Source organism: Mandrillus leucophaeus, unplaced genomic scaffold (genome assembly GCF_000951045.1).
Source record: "Mandrillus leucophaeus isolate KB7577 unplaced genomic scaffold, Mleu.le_1.0 Scaffold18, whole genome shotgun sequence".
Classification (NCBI taxonomy): Eukaryota; Metazoa; Chordata; class Mammalia; order Primates; family Cercopithecidae; genus Mandrillus; species Mandrillus leucophaeus.
Genome location: NW_012101809.1, coordinates 1,841,609 through 1,854,906, shown reverse-complemented (window position 1 = coordinate 1,854,906; position 13,298 = coordinate 1,841,609). Strand labels below are relative to the sequence as shown.

The window sequence follows — 13,298 nt, the reverse complement described above, 5'->3', positions numbered from 1 at the left end:
TTTTTTAATAGAGATGGGCCTCACTATGTTGCCCAATCTGGTCTCAAACTCCTAGACTCAAGCGATCCTCCTGCCTCAGCCTCCCAAAGTGCTAGGATTATAGGTGTGAGCCATCATGCCGAGCCTGGCAGGGCTGCTTCCTCCAAATTCTCTCTCCCATGTACCCCTTCATCTCATAGCTGCAGAAGAGGCTTGTGGTGATATTCACAATTACGGTTTTGGGGATTATACTCCTAGAAGTGTGAGCTGGTGGGGAAGGAGGGTGGGAAACCAGAACAATGACTCCCTATATTTCTAGTAATCTATTGCCTTTTTCTCCTTCTCTTCAATTCTTTCCACATCTTCTCCCCATTTACTAACTCTATTTGACCTTGAACTCTGGCCTCTCCCTTCACATGAGAATCTGTCACAAGGGGGACAGCACCTCCAAAGAAGCAGTCACCTGACCTGACAGGCCTGGAGACCAGTAGCCAGAGGGGCCAGACCATCACTCCACTCCTGGAAATAAATCCCATTGTATTTGCATTTTAATTTTCCACATAAACAAAGGCCCAGAGTACTCGCTTGGGCAGCATCACTGGACGAATTTAATTAGAAATGAAAAGTTTATAGGGCCCTCTTTAATGCGATTAATGCTCAGTTAACATTTATCACATTCGGATGCTGGAATCGCCTTTTCTAAGCAGCCACTGGCCATGAAATGAATTTCTCTCAACTTTTTTTGTACCCACCCTGGGAGGTCATCTCCTAAGGGAGTCTGCATGGCCTTCCTGGCTGTCTCCATGGGGCCAGGAGTGACCTGATCCACAGAGCCAAGTTCAGGGGAAATGAGGGTGGGGGAAGAAGAAAAGTACATGTGCTGGGTGGGAGGGCAGAGGGTCGAGAGTGCCGGTGAGCATTGTTTCTAGGAGGAGCTGAAACCTAACCAGGGCTGTACCCTGTGCAGGAGCTAAGTGCTCAGCTCCAAAGACGGGCTAAATGACTTCATAGCCCCCTCCCTAATTAAAAAAAAGATACCACACCTCACCCTGTACAGTCCATTTCTGTGGCCAAAAACTAGGCCTTAGCGGGGCATGTCTGTGTTGATCACATCTGGCTCCCACTTCTCTCTTCCCGTCTTCTGCCGTGTCTCTTCTACCCTCCCCTCACTCTCATCTGGAGTCTGCGAGGGTTTCCCTTCCAGGACCATTGCAAATGGGGTAAGGAACCCGAGTCCCAACCCCGGTCATACCTCCTTCTCTCTGGCTCCCCCAGACTCCAGACAGTCACAGTCGGAAGGCTGCCTGCCCTAGTGTCAGCTCCTCGGGGAAGCAACGGGGAGTGGGGAACATGAAACCTCCATTGGTTCCTAGAGGAAAGATGGCCTTCCTTATCTTATCAGATTCTCCTCACTCTTTAATTAGAGTCTTCTGAGATTGGCCCCCTAACCCAAACCAGCTAACCTGAGGAACGAAGAGGAGGAGAAAGAGGAAGAAAAGTAAGGTACTGGGGGAAGCGAGTGTGGTATCCACTCTGCAAATGATAAAAGGAGGTAACTATCTTGATCTTTGTCTCTGCCTAAACACATGCTCCCTTTGAGGACGTCAGCAGACACACACGAAACAACTGCTTCCAGTTCTCCTAGTGCGATACTACACGCACCCTCCACCCTGGCCATCATACACGGCTTGGTTCACTCATCTAGCAGAGCAAATGCACACTGCTCACAAGCGTTCACATCCCCAAACATGTGCATGCACACAGACCAGATGTGTCGGGGCCTTGTGTGTATCTTTCAAGACCCCTGCTCATTGACCCATCAGGATGTCTACTGTCCCTTCAACCATGTACTCTCCAGGGAACATTCACTAGCATCCCAAACAGGCAGTGATAGCAGGGACTTTCATTCTGGGACCAAATAATCCCTTTAGCCGGAAGCCTTCTGAATAGCAAACCACCAATTCCCAGTTTGACAAGACTGACTCCTTTCGAGAGCTCCCTGGGAGCCAGAGCCATTTAGACAGCTTCCCAGGGCATAGAAGGCAGGCTTAGCTAGACACCACCAGCACACATAGTCTTTCCAAAGCAGAGCCATGCACAGAGGCTCCCAACACATCACTAACTTCTCTTGGGACAACACACTAAGGCAGGCACCACTGCTTGACCTTCAAAATTAGGATGAAAGCTTCTGGACTAAGGGGCAATATGAGTGTCTCCTTCCTGACCGCCTCCATGTCCAGCAGGACAGAAGCTGCCTGCAGAATCCTCATGCCTTTCAGCTTCTATCACCTGCCTGCCAGGTATGGGCTGGGCAGTTGGGCTGAGCAAAGACCCCAAGGCCAAGAGGGAGCACCAGGACCAGGGAGAGCAGCCCCCAGGGCTCACTCCCATTTGCTCATGCTCAGGGGCCGCTTTTGTTCTCCCATTCTGTCTGCTCCCCTCTCTCCCAGTCCTCTCCAATCCTTCCTCTCTGATTGCTTGACTCTACTGTGCCTACAGGGTGAACACAGTTGTCCTCCCAGCCTGCTGCCCTGCCTCAGCCCTGCCAGGAGCCATGGGTCCTGTTCCTGGCTTGCTCTGTTTCCAAGTGGCAGCAGAGAGAAATCTGTGGTTCAGGAAGGACTGAGGGCAGGCAGAGGAGGAAGTCCAGAGCAACTCGGCCAAAGGCTCTGGGTGGAGACAGCTCTAGAATCTGGAACCCCCAGCAGGCAGGGGCCTCCCTCCCTCCCTTTTGGCTGCTCTACAACTCTCCCTCTCCAGCCTGCCAGGGACCAGGCTGGAGCCACTGCTGCCCTGCCTCACAGCCTGCCGAGAGGAGCTACAGCCAGGCCGTGTGGCAGACTCACGAGGTTCCCTCTCAGAAAGGGCTGCATAACTCCAGCCAGGCCGCTTTCCCTCCCATGCCATTTCCTTCGCTCCACACTCTTCTCAGAAACCTGCTCACCTTCCTCTTCCCCTTTCTCCTTCATCACCTCTGGGCCTCTCCTCAGGGCCCATCAGCCTGTACTACCAGCTGCCTGGAGCTTGGGCTTCCTCCCACCAACCCCAAGACCTTGCAGGGCTACCGAAGGTCCCAGCTTGGATGAGCAGATCTAAGCTCCCCTTGCAGGCTCTGCAGTGCCACATTCTGTTCAGCCATGTGCTCCAATCCCGAACAACCCTGTCCAGCCCAAGGCAGCGCCCTTCCACCTCTCAGCTTCATCGCTTCCTGCCTTATTCTCCCAGTCCTCATCCTCACTTTCTGCCCCTCCCTACCCATACCCCACCTCTCCTCCTCTGGCTATAGAGAGTCATAATCTCTCCTCCATTCCCTTCCCCAGGAGCTTCCGGACCAAGGGACCCAGCAAATGTCCCAGCCCCTTCCACTTGCACGGATGTTACTGCCCTGGTCTAAGGCAGAGAGATAAGTCCATCCAGTCAGGTCCACCAAAGGCTGCTGAATGCTGGCCACTGGATGGAATCAGGCCCAAAGATGTGTTTTATTCGGTCAGCACAGAGTTTTAAAAAATCCAGTCTTCCTACATCACTGCCTGTAGGCTGGGCCCATGTGCTCCAGCTGTTTGTCCAGTTCTCGCCACTTTTCATCTTATATTCTGGAACCTCTCTCCGCTGGTGCCCAGGAGTCATTTGTGCTCGTGATTCCTGGAACCATCCCATCTCCATCATTGCTTTCGGCAAACCCCAGTCTGGACTTCTGTGCACTGCTTTCCTTTCCCCAACATCCCTACAATAAACCTGAACTTTTCTAGAATAGAATGGCACCTGACTCACTCCTCCTGCCCTGCTCTCTTTCTCTCTCTTTCCTTCTCTCTTGGAAGACACAGAATCTGTTCTCATTATATTGTCTCTCAGAAAGCAAAAGAAAGGGCTTCATTCCTCCCATGGTTGTCACGGATGTGCCGTGAGGGGACCCTGGCTCTACAGCCTTGTCTGTCTACTCTTTCCTGCACACTTCCTCTCTTACCTGAGAGTTCCCAGCCTACAAGAGGCTGCTCCCTCTCCTGTAGGGCCAGACCATTCTTCCTTAGCTTCCTATACCCTCAACAGCTCCCCTGTGCCCAGCCCTCCTCAGGAGGTCTGAGGCGGCTGCCTCTGACATCATGTCTCACCTACACCCCAAGCCTTCTGCAGTGGCCAGCTCTGCATTTCTCACCAACAGTAGGCCTCTTCCCTATGCTCCTTGCACCTGGATTACTGAGGAAAGACTTGCAGGCTGGCCCTGGTGTGAGCTCTGCCCGCCGTTGTGTCCCAGTGCTGCTGCCATGCCTCCAACGGCGGGACCACAGCTCTGTAGAAGGGTTGTGCTGGGAAGAGCATCTTCTTGGCTGCTTATGCAGTTGGTCCCTAACTAATCCTGCCAACAAGGCTGGGACCCAAGTGTCAAAGTGAGGATGGACAGCTGGTTGCACAGCTCTTCATCACAAAGGTGGCATCACTGTAGCAAAGCCCCTCTTATCGGGGGTTAACTGGACTACAGAGTGTTACAATGCAAATAACTGAAGAAAAATGAGGCTCCAATTTGCCTAGATTATGAAATGAGGAATCTTCAGCCTAGCTTTATTGCTGCTGCCACCTCGCCCAGTGGCCTAATGACTGCTTGCCAATTACAAGGTGTCCAGTACAAGTACAAGGTGTCCAGCCTTGCCTGTGACTGCAGGTCATGTCCTGTGAGTCTTCCTCCCTTTTCTCCTCTTGGCCTCAGAGCCTTTTCACTTAAAAGCAGACTTAGGTAGGCACCCACAAACACACACAAATCCACACACACAGAAGATATCAACTTCTACACTGCAAACCATCATGAATATATTCATGCCTTGCTAGCCCCAAAACAAACAGCCTGTTCCACAAGAGAAAACCATCTCAACCTAGTAGTTCAGTGGTAGATAGAAAAGCCAAACGTGATTTAATTTTTCAGCTGTCTAATATTTCACTTGCTATTTGGGCATTGGTTGTGAGACTCTATTTCCTACTCCTCAGTTTCAGGAGCCCTTTCCCCTTCTCTAGACTCACCTGCATGGCTGGGGAGCTGCAGTGGGCATAGCTGCACCTGAAGCTGCTTCCCCTGCAAGAATCTAAGCTCTGGACACCTGGCTTGGAGGGGTGGGGGAAGTGTAAGAAGAAACAGCAGGGATGCAGAGAATTGGTAGGTCGGATGAGCACCCTTTATACCACATTCTTTTAAAGAACAGGAAGTGAAAAAGAAATTCTTTTCAGCGTACAGATGCTCCTTAACTTACAATAAGGCAATGGCTCGATAATATTGTGCATTGAAAATATTGTGCATTGAAAATGCATTGAATACATCTGATCTATGGAACGTCATAGGTCAGCCCAGCCTACCTTAAACATGCTCAAAACATTTACAGTTGGCCAAACTCATCTAACACAAAGACTATTTTATACCAAAGTGTCGGATATCTCATGCAATTTATTGAATACTGTACTGAAAGTGAAAAACAGAATGGTTGTTTGGGTACTTGAAGTATGATTTCTACTGAATGCACATCACTTTTACACCATCGTTTTCCTCTCAATATAAAAACTCCAATTCCAGGTAGACACAAGGAGGGGGCTGAAGATAGACCTGAGTATTAAGAGGCAACCTGCAGAGTAGCTATTGTTGGACACCTAAGAAGCCGGGAGCGGACAATAGGGCTCCTTCATCAGTCCTACTAAGAAGACTGGGAAGCAGGACCTCTATCCCATGTGGGATCATAGGAAAACCCCTTTTCAGAGAGGGTGTTAGTGGGTGGGAAGTGTGATTAATCTTCCACACCAGTTACTATTATTGTTCCTCTTTCTGTAGAAGCTATAACATTCTAGTCCGCAAGCACATACCATCATGCATAGTCACACTATTCCATGTGCACCAGAACAAGTCCATTTCCCAAATGCTGCCTAAAACACATGTTCCCTACCACCTCAACTTCCAACATTGCCTCTCATTCCCTGGGTCTATGTTGCACAATACTCCCCATCTAATACCAACATGCATATGAAGCTATTGCTCTCCCCTGCCACATCCCCACTCCCTCCCTAATCTCCCCTACTCCAGGCACCCCTGTTTCCCTTCTCTAAGGTCTGCTCCTGTTTGGCCCCATCTCCACTTGGCTAACTCCCCCTGTGGCCCCTCTATTGAACTGTTGTGTTGTCCATTTCCCTGTGACAAGGGCTCTGGTTACAGAGTTATTGATTGGTTTTCATGCAGACAGATGGGCCCTTCCTGGGCTCCCATCGAAATCCCTGGCTGTATGGGCTGATTGTTGCCTCTCAGGGTGTAGGATTGCACTGGAGACCACCCTCCATGCAGCCTCCTTTGCCCAGGCCATGAACGGTAATAAATGGAGGCAGCCTGAGCGATAATAAAAGCAATTGAGTAGGTTACCTGTGCAGACACAAGATTTATGCCGCTTCATATTTGATGTGATTGTTTTATTGAGTTCTCAGAACAGTTGGGACACTATTTATTTATTTATTTTGGGTTTTCCCTCTCCTCTCTTTTCTTCTTTGCATCACCTTGTGAAATGCACCTGGAGCTGTTGTCAGGCCCAACACCTCCTGTCTGCCTCTTCTCAAGAGCCGCCAGCTGAGGTAGGAAGGCAGGGCGACCAGCCATTGCTATCACCAGAAACCCCTTTTGTAGCTTGAACACCCACAGAACCAGCCAACGGGGAGACAGTCAGACCAACAGGACTGAGGGCCAGGAAGCCCAGGCTAAAACAACTACAAAAACAAAAAGAGGCTTTTCAGGAGGACAACTCTAGCTCATTTTAGGGAATGAGAATTTCAACCATCACGCCTGTTTCAAATGTTATTCTGATGATGGGCAACCTCACAGTAGGGGACTGTCTCCGGGAAAAGACAGGTAAGCAAGGCTTCTCCGATAGAAACTGGTGCATTGGTCTGCTATTTGTGGGCCCAATCTGCTAGGTTCAGGCCACAGAAGGCGAGTTCCCTGTCCTTGTTTCTCCCATTCTTGTGTGGATAGAAGTCTTTTTCTTAACTCTCCAACTTGTCCTGTCTGTTTGCCACGAGACCAACAGCCCTAACCACCAAACAGCTGCAAAGGTATGGAGATGCGGCGGGCAGTACCACCCTCTGGCCCAGCTTCATGCCAAGCCAGGTCCAAGAGTTGAATAGGCAATGTTCTGGAACCTGAGTTTCAGAGAGGGAGAAACAGACTCTAGCCCTGAACATATCTTCAACATTCCCTGGGCTAGGATGAATGGCTCCCAGATTATTTGGAAAGGTCTCTGAAGGAACAATTGGTAGACCATTGTCACCCCACTGCCTGACCCAAGGGGAACAATGACCTGAGAATGACAGAAGAGGGACACCCAAATGACACAGGATGGAATTCCTTAACACAGCCCTAGGTTGCCATTGTTAGAATGAATGTGCTCACCTAGAGCCTAACAGGCTAAGAGAGAGTGTGGATAGTGGGAGATCCGTGAGAAGCTGATTCTGGCAGGGTCCACTCCAAAGATCTAGGGGCACAGGGTGTCCTGACTCCAAAGAGTGTTAGGCAAGCTAAAAAAGTTAGAAGGTGACACCCTTATTGTCGGCTTTTCCCAAAAGAGCACCCTCAGGGGATCGTCAGTAACCCTAGACTCTGTTTGGGGTCTGTGCCTGTTCTTTCAAAGGAGCTGTATTCTCTGCCCAGAGTAACAGCCAAACCAGAAGACTTTGGCATATAATCAGGAAAATCCCTCCTGCTTAGACAACTGCTCAGCGATGTAACTAGGTGACTTTTTCCTTTTTCAGTAGCATGAATCTCCCTCCACCTCTCCCCTCTCCAGGCCATTTCCCACACCAGGTTTCAATCTAAAGTCCCCTGTTTATAAACACCCGCCCTTTACAGCAGCGGTGTACAAACCAAAGAGCTGGCAACTCCATGTTCAGCCATCAGTAACCCAATATTTAGAAAGATTCAGATAAATTCCACGTGCTAAGGAGCCCAGTCAAGTCTTGGGATTTTTGACGGTGGTCTGTGGGAGTGGGGAGGCATTCCTGACCCAGTCCTCTGGTTCAGAGAGGCATTTCTGAGGATTTGCTAGGGGAAAATACAGGCTAGATGGCCACGCCTTTATCGCAACAGGATCAGAGAATGCCAAAACCATTTTTAAAGAGTGAAAAAGCAATTTAGTTTATAACCATAACAGCATATTTCAAGTGCGGCGACAGCATCTGTTTTGGGGAGGAGAAGTTGAAAAACCTTTGGCTCAGGTGGGTGAGCATGTGTGGACTTCTTTTCTTGCCAATCACCAGCTCATGCACAACCTTACTCATAACTGTTATAAAGCACCCAACACAAGTGGGCAGGTCACAACCAACAAAGCTCTAAACTCAAGAACCACCCATTCCCCGGTGCACCATACTTTCTGCACACAGGAAAATCTCCAAGCTCTTCCTACAGTGAGTGAGAATTCTCAAAACTGATAAAAGGCAAAGTTTCTGATATAACCAGCAGAAACATCCTGTTTTTATCAGGTTTTTGGGTGAAACAACACATCTCAGATAAACCTTCCCTCTTCAGAGCAAAGCACCTACAGGGATGAAGATGACAGCATGGTTCCCGAGGTGGATTTCTCCAGCCCCAACTCAGCAGCACACTGGGAAATCCCCAGAATTCTTTCCAAAATATGAACCATGAGAGGATTCGGGTCTAGAGCAAAATTGAGAATAGTTTGCCTGCTCCTTATAGACAAAGCCAGCCGTGAAGCCTAACTGCGGACCCAGGGTGGGCTGCCCATGTGGTTAGTGGCTTACCTGTTCCTCTCCTCCTACTCCCTCTCCATCTCCAGCAACACCTGCCCACAGATGGCTATTTCTCCACACCCAAAGGAAGCCTGTGTGCCCCTCAGGTGACAGGGCTCTGTGCTGGGTGGGTTCTACAGCTGTCACAGCTGTCAAGCTGAGGCTACTCTTTCCCTACCCTCATCTCACTGGTGGCTCACTTGTCTACTTTGTCCTAATTCTGGTGGGTGCACCTCAAGACCTCTGGAGCTTGATCCTGGGGTCACCTGGCCCTTGCTCTCCATGGCTTTTCAGGATGGAAGCATTTCCAAACTTATGCCTAAGCCAGCTTCCAAAATCATCTCAGCCAATGAGGAGTGCATGTTGTCGGGGGCAGTGGCAGGGGGTGTTGGACAGGGTCACCACACCTGACTTGTTGTGCCACTCCTCTACCCCATTCAAGAGAAACAAATTACCTAAATCCTACATGACTCGGGTTTCTCCAAGGGCTTGCAAATTCTATTACTGACAACAAGCATTTCTCTTAAATGTTCTGCAGAAGACTACTACCCAGTCCCAGCAACACTGCACACAGCAGGACCACTCTTGGCCCTTGGCTGTTCTTCTCTTGAGATCTCAGTTCCAACTCACTCCCAGGACCAGCAGTCAGCCAAGAGACTGAGTCTCTACATGGCTCATAAAACATTGCTTTGTCCCCTTCCCCTCCCGAAGTGCCACTCTTGCCTCAGTCCAAAGCTACCCCAGCCTCCTCTCCTGGCTTTTAAAGCAAAGGGCTTATTCCTCTCCCAAACCACCCAGCATCTTTCTCCAGCTCCTTTGGAAGGTATCTGAATGTCAAATTGCTACGCTTTCAATACCTGGCTAAGCCAGGTCCAGGGAGCTGGAGGGTTTTCGGAGGGTGTATAATTAGCTGATCAGTATTATGTTACCCTGTTCATATCTGAATAACCATTTTAATACAGATGGCACACACTGGGATAATTTCTGGGGTCGCCTCGCAGTACATTACAGCATGAGTGTGGCAGAGGGAATCTTCTTTAGCCAAGGTACATTCTACCAGCTAATTTTACCTGCTGTTTTCAGGATGATTTGGGATAATTCCATATCATTTGCAAAATATTTTTAAAATCCCTGATATGTGATGCCAATTTCAGAATAAGGCACCATCAGAGTTATTAGTTGTCCTGATAATGAGCTTATGAAGAATGCAAAACATAACAAAGTTATGAAATGCTTAGCCCTCTTTTCATTTTGGGGTGTCTTAATATGGGGGGCCAAGGCTGTCTGGGACTTCCTTCTGACTGGTGTGTGACTTGTGCAGGGACTCTGTGAACAACTGTCTGTTTGTACAGTTCTGCGATCTTGAAACCAGCCCAATGCTGCTTGTATGTTCTGTAGCTACCACAGATAGGCATATTGGCACACTGGCTAGTGTGGACTTGAATGGAGTGTGCACATGTGTTCTCCCCGAAAGCACGCTGGAGGGGTTTGGAGACCAGGAGACCTAAATATCCTATACATCAAGCTGACTCAGCCCTGTGGTGTCCTCATGTGTGTGAGCCTGTCATCAGTGCAAAGACAGTCTGGAGACAGGCACCATAGGTGGTTGAGGGTACCACCCAAGGTTCAGTCTCAGAGTCTGGAGTTCTCCCTCCCTGCTTGGCACCCCCTTCTTGTCCAGCTCCTCTACTCCCTGCCAGTTGCTGGCTGGTGGTTGGCATTTGTTCTGCAAGCCCGGATCCCAGTGCTTATAGGCCGGAAATTTGTGTGGAGCTGGCTAGCAAGACCAGGCTCCTGGGAGGTGAGCTTTGTGGGAACTGGCAGGGAGGGTGGAGGAACCAGGACAAGCGGCTGCCCCTGGGGAAGGAGCAGCCTTTAGAAAGGGCAGTCTGTTTGGCGGGATGAATAGACACTGGTCATTTTAAAGGCTCTGGCTGCAGGCTGTGATTGTCTCTAGATCCCAAGGCTGGATGCTTGTAATCTTGGAGTCTTAATTACCACAAACACTTGGATTCATTTCCAGGACGCCTGCGGGAGAAGCCTGGCAGGGAATACCCAGCCCTGAACTGCAGACAGCCCTGTCTGTCTGTCTATCTCTCTGCCTCACAGGTCCCCTTTCCCTGACGGAAGGATTTTGGGCTGGCAGCAGGGAGAAAGGGCAGAGGCTGGACAAAGAGCACAGACTGGGTGTGGGACACCCCTGCAGGCAGGAGCCAGGAACTGGAGTCCAGCCCTGAAAACCCGGGTGCCTTGCTCACCTGTTGATGGAAGAGACGCTGGGCACTGTGTCATTGTCACAGATGCCCTCGGCCAGGAGCCGGTCTCGGATCTCCCAGGCGAACATAGTCGGGTTCTGTCGTTTGTATTCAGCAATCTTGTCCACCACTTTGGGCGTCGCCACTTTGGGCTTGGAGCCACCGATCACACCTGGCTTGATGCTGCCGGTCTCGTAGTACCTGCGCCGGGAAAGCCGGCGGGGTCAGCCAGAAGTGGACGGTGGCGGGTCAGCGGGCTGCGGGTTCCAGAGCTGCTGAGCCACTCTCCCGCCCGCCGAGGCAGCGGAGTGGAGGGAAAAGGCCCAGTGTGACTGAGCTGACTTCCTGAGGGTGCTTAGCTAGGACGAGGAGTGCCGCGGAGTAGGAGGACAAGGGGTACCATCTCTCCGGAGAGACGGCCACACCAGGGGCTGGGTGCGCACCAGCATGAATAGGCACCCGTGGGCGTGAAAGCCCAGCCTTTCATTTGGGAAGAGCAAAAGGAACAGCGCTGCAAGGTCTCCGGGAGGCCAGGGCTGAGGCACCACCTCGAGCCCTTCCCTACTGGGCACAGAGCATCTATGGGAACCAGGACCCTCCTTCTGCCTCCCAAATGCTGCTTTTTCTCCTCTCGGGGACCCATTTTCATCCCCACCCCATTCCTCTAATGTCCCGCACCCAACGTCTGCCTTAACTCCATTAAGAAAGTCATCCTTCCCTTTCTGAAGCCGGAAACCAGGGACCTTCTCACCAGGGACCAAGGGCAGGGCAGGCACTGGGTGACACTGCTCTACCCTCGCTCCTGGGTCTTCGGCCACCATCTGAATACTCTCTCCAAAAGGAGCACCTCTCCAGACCCCTTTGGGGATCTCCCTCTCCGGCTTGGCTGGCTGGACTTTTGGCTAAGTCCTCCGGCCGGAGGCCCAGGGCTGGCCGGGGAAGTAGGCAAGGCGTCTCACGGGACAGCTGCGAAGCCCTCACCTGCCCAGGATTTTGCTGACACAGCCGTGGCTGACCCGCAGCTGCCGGGAGATGTCACAGGGCCGCACACCCTGGTGGGCCAGCTCCACGATGCGCTGCCTCACCACGTCGGGTAGGGGCCGGCCGTTCACAAACACCCCCCCGAGCTGGTTCACACCCCCGTGCCCTGCTGGGGAGAGACAAGAAAAAAACACAACACCCCACACACAGCAGGGACCAGCCATTAGTCAGGGTCCGCGGCCCGGGACGGGCGAAGGAAGCAGGCAGGGCGGAAGGGCATGTTCCCGAACTTCAGAAGAAAGGTGGTGGACCCCCACGACCACGCGGAGGAGTGGGGACTGGAACCCGCCCGGCCCTAGAGACGCGGAAGCGCGGACGCTGGGCGGAAGACTGGGGGGCTGGGCAAGAGGGCGACTCAGGCCGTGCAACGCAAGGTAGAAAGCGAAGGGGGGACTGGACAGAAACCAGATGACAGAAAAGAGGGGAGAGGGGAGAAAATGCCAAAGGGGAATTCATGCCAGTGGAAAGGGCGTAAGAAAGACAGGAGAGGAAGGGCCAGGCAGAGGACTGGACTAGTGCGAAGCAGCATCCCGCCTGCGCCGCAGGCAACCAGGGAGCTGTCCGCGCGTGCGAGGCTTGGAGGCGGACGATTTGGGGGCGTCGGGGCTCCGCTGACTGTTCATCCGAGCTCCAAGCACAGACAGGGGATAAGTGCCTGACACACACACACACACCTTTGCTCTCTGCCTCTTCCCTAAAAAGTATTAAATTGTAATCGGAATTTTTCTACCTCTTTTCCTGTGTTGTTTGTTTTTGGTGGGAATTTTTTCTAATGTTATTTATCTGTAGGGGGACCGTATCTCTCTTTCACCTCCTTAGTATCTAAAGTGGAGCAAGGAAGGCGGATGAGGCAGGCACCCGGGGTCTGCTGCGCTCAGTGACAGGGAGGCGGCCGACAGCGGCTCCAGGCAGCAGGCAGAGAATGCCGGCTGCTTGGGCTCGCTTGCCTGCCGTACCGCGCAGAGCTTGGTTGGGGCCCACCGTCTCGCCCAGGTAGCACGGCATAGGCCGCGCCGGCGGGTTAATAACTATCGGGGAGCCCTGTATAGCCGGCCCAAACCCGACTCGCGTCCCTTTGACCCCTCAGACCTCGGCAGCCTCCCAGGAAACCGAGCGGCTCGGGCTTTGCTCTCCGGGCAAAGAGAAGGGCACGGGGTTTCCAACCGGGTTCCAGCGCGGGCTCCCGATCTCGTAGCCGAGGTGGCCACTGGGTACTAGGCCTGAGGGTGCTTCCTCGTGCCCCATTCTCCCTGGCCTACAGCAGTC

The 13,298-nt window shown here is 51.9% G+C and overlaps 1 protein-coding gene across 1 annotated transcript in view; it reads right to left on the bottom strand.

Annotated features, from left to right (window-relative positions):
* PAX2 (paired box 2) overlaps positions 1-13,068 on the bottom strand; it is an 80,606-nt gene extending 67,538 nt beyond the window's left edge. Inside the window, exons 1-2 of the mRNA XM_011977405.1 lie at positions 11,973-13,068; positions 10,995-11,192 (exon numbers count right to left, since the gene is read on the bottom strand). Of these exons, the coding sequence (XP_011832795.1) occupies positions 10,995-11,192; positions 11,973-12,196 (422 nt within the window). The 5' untranslated portion in view covers positions 12,197-13,068. The remainder of the gene's footprint in view (positions 1-10,994; positions 11,193-11,972) is intronic.
* Between the last annotated feature and the right edge of the window lie 230 nt (positions 13,069-13,298).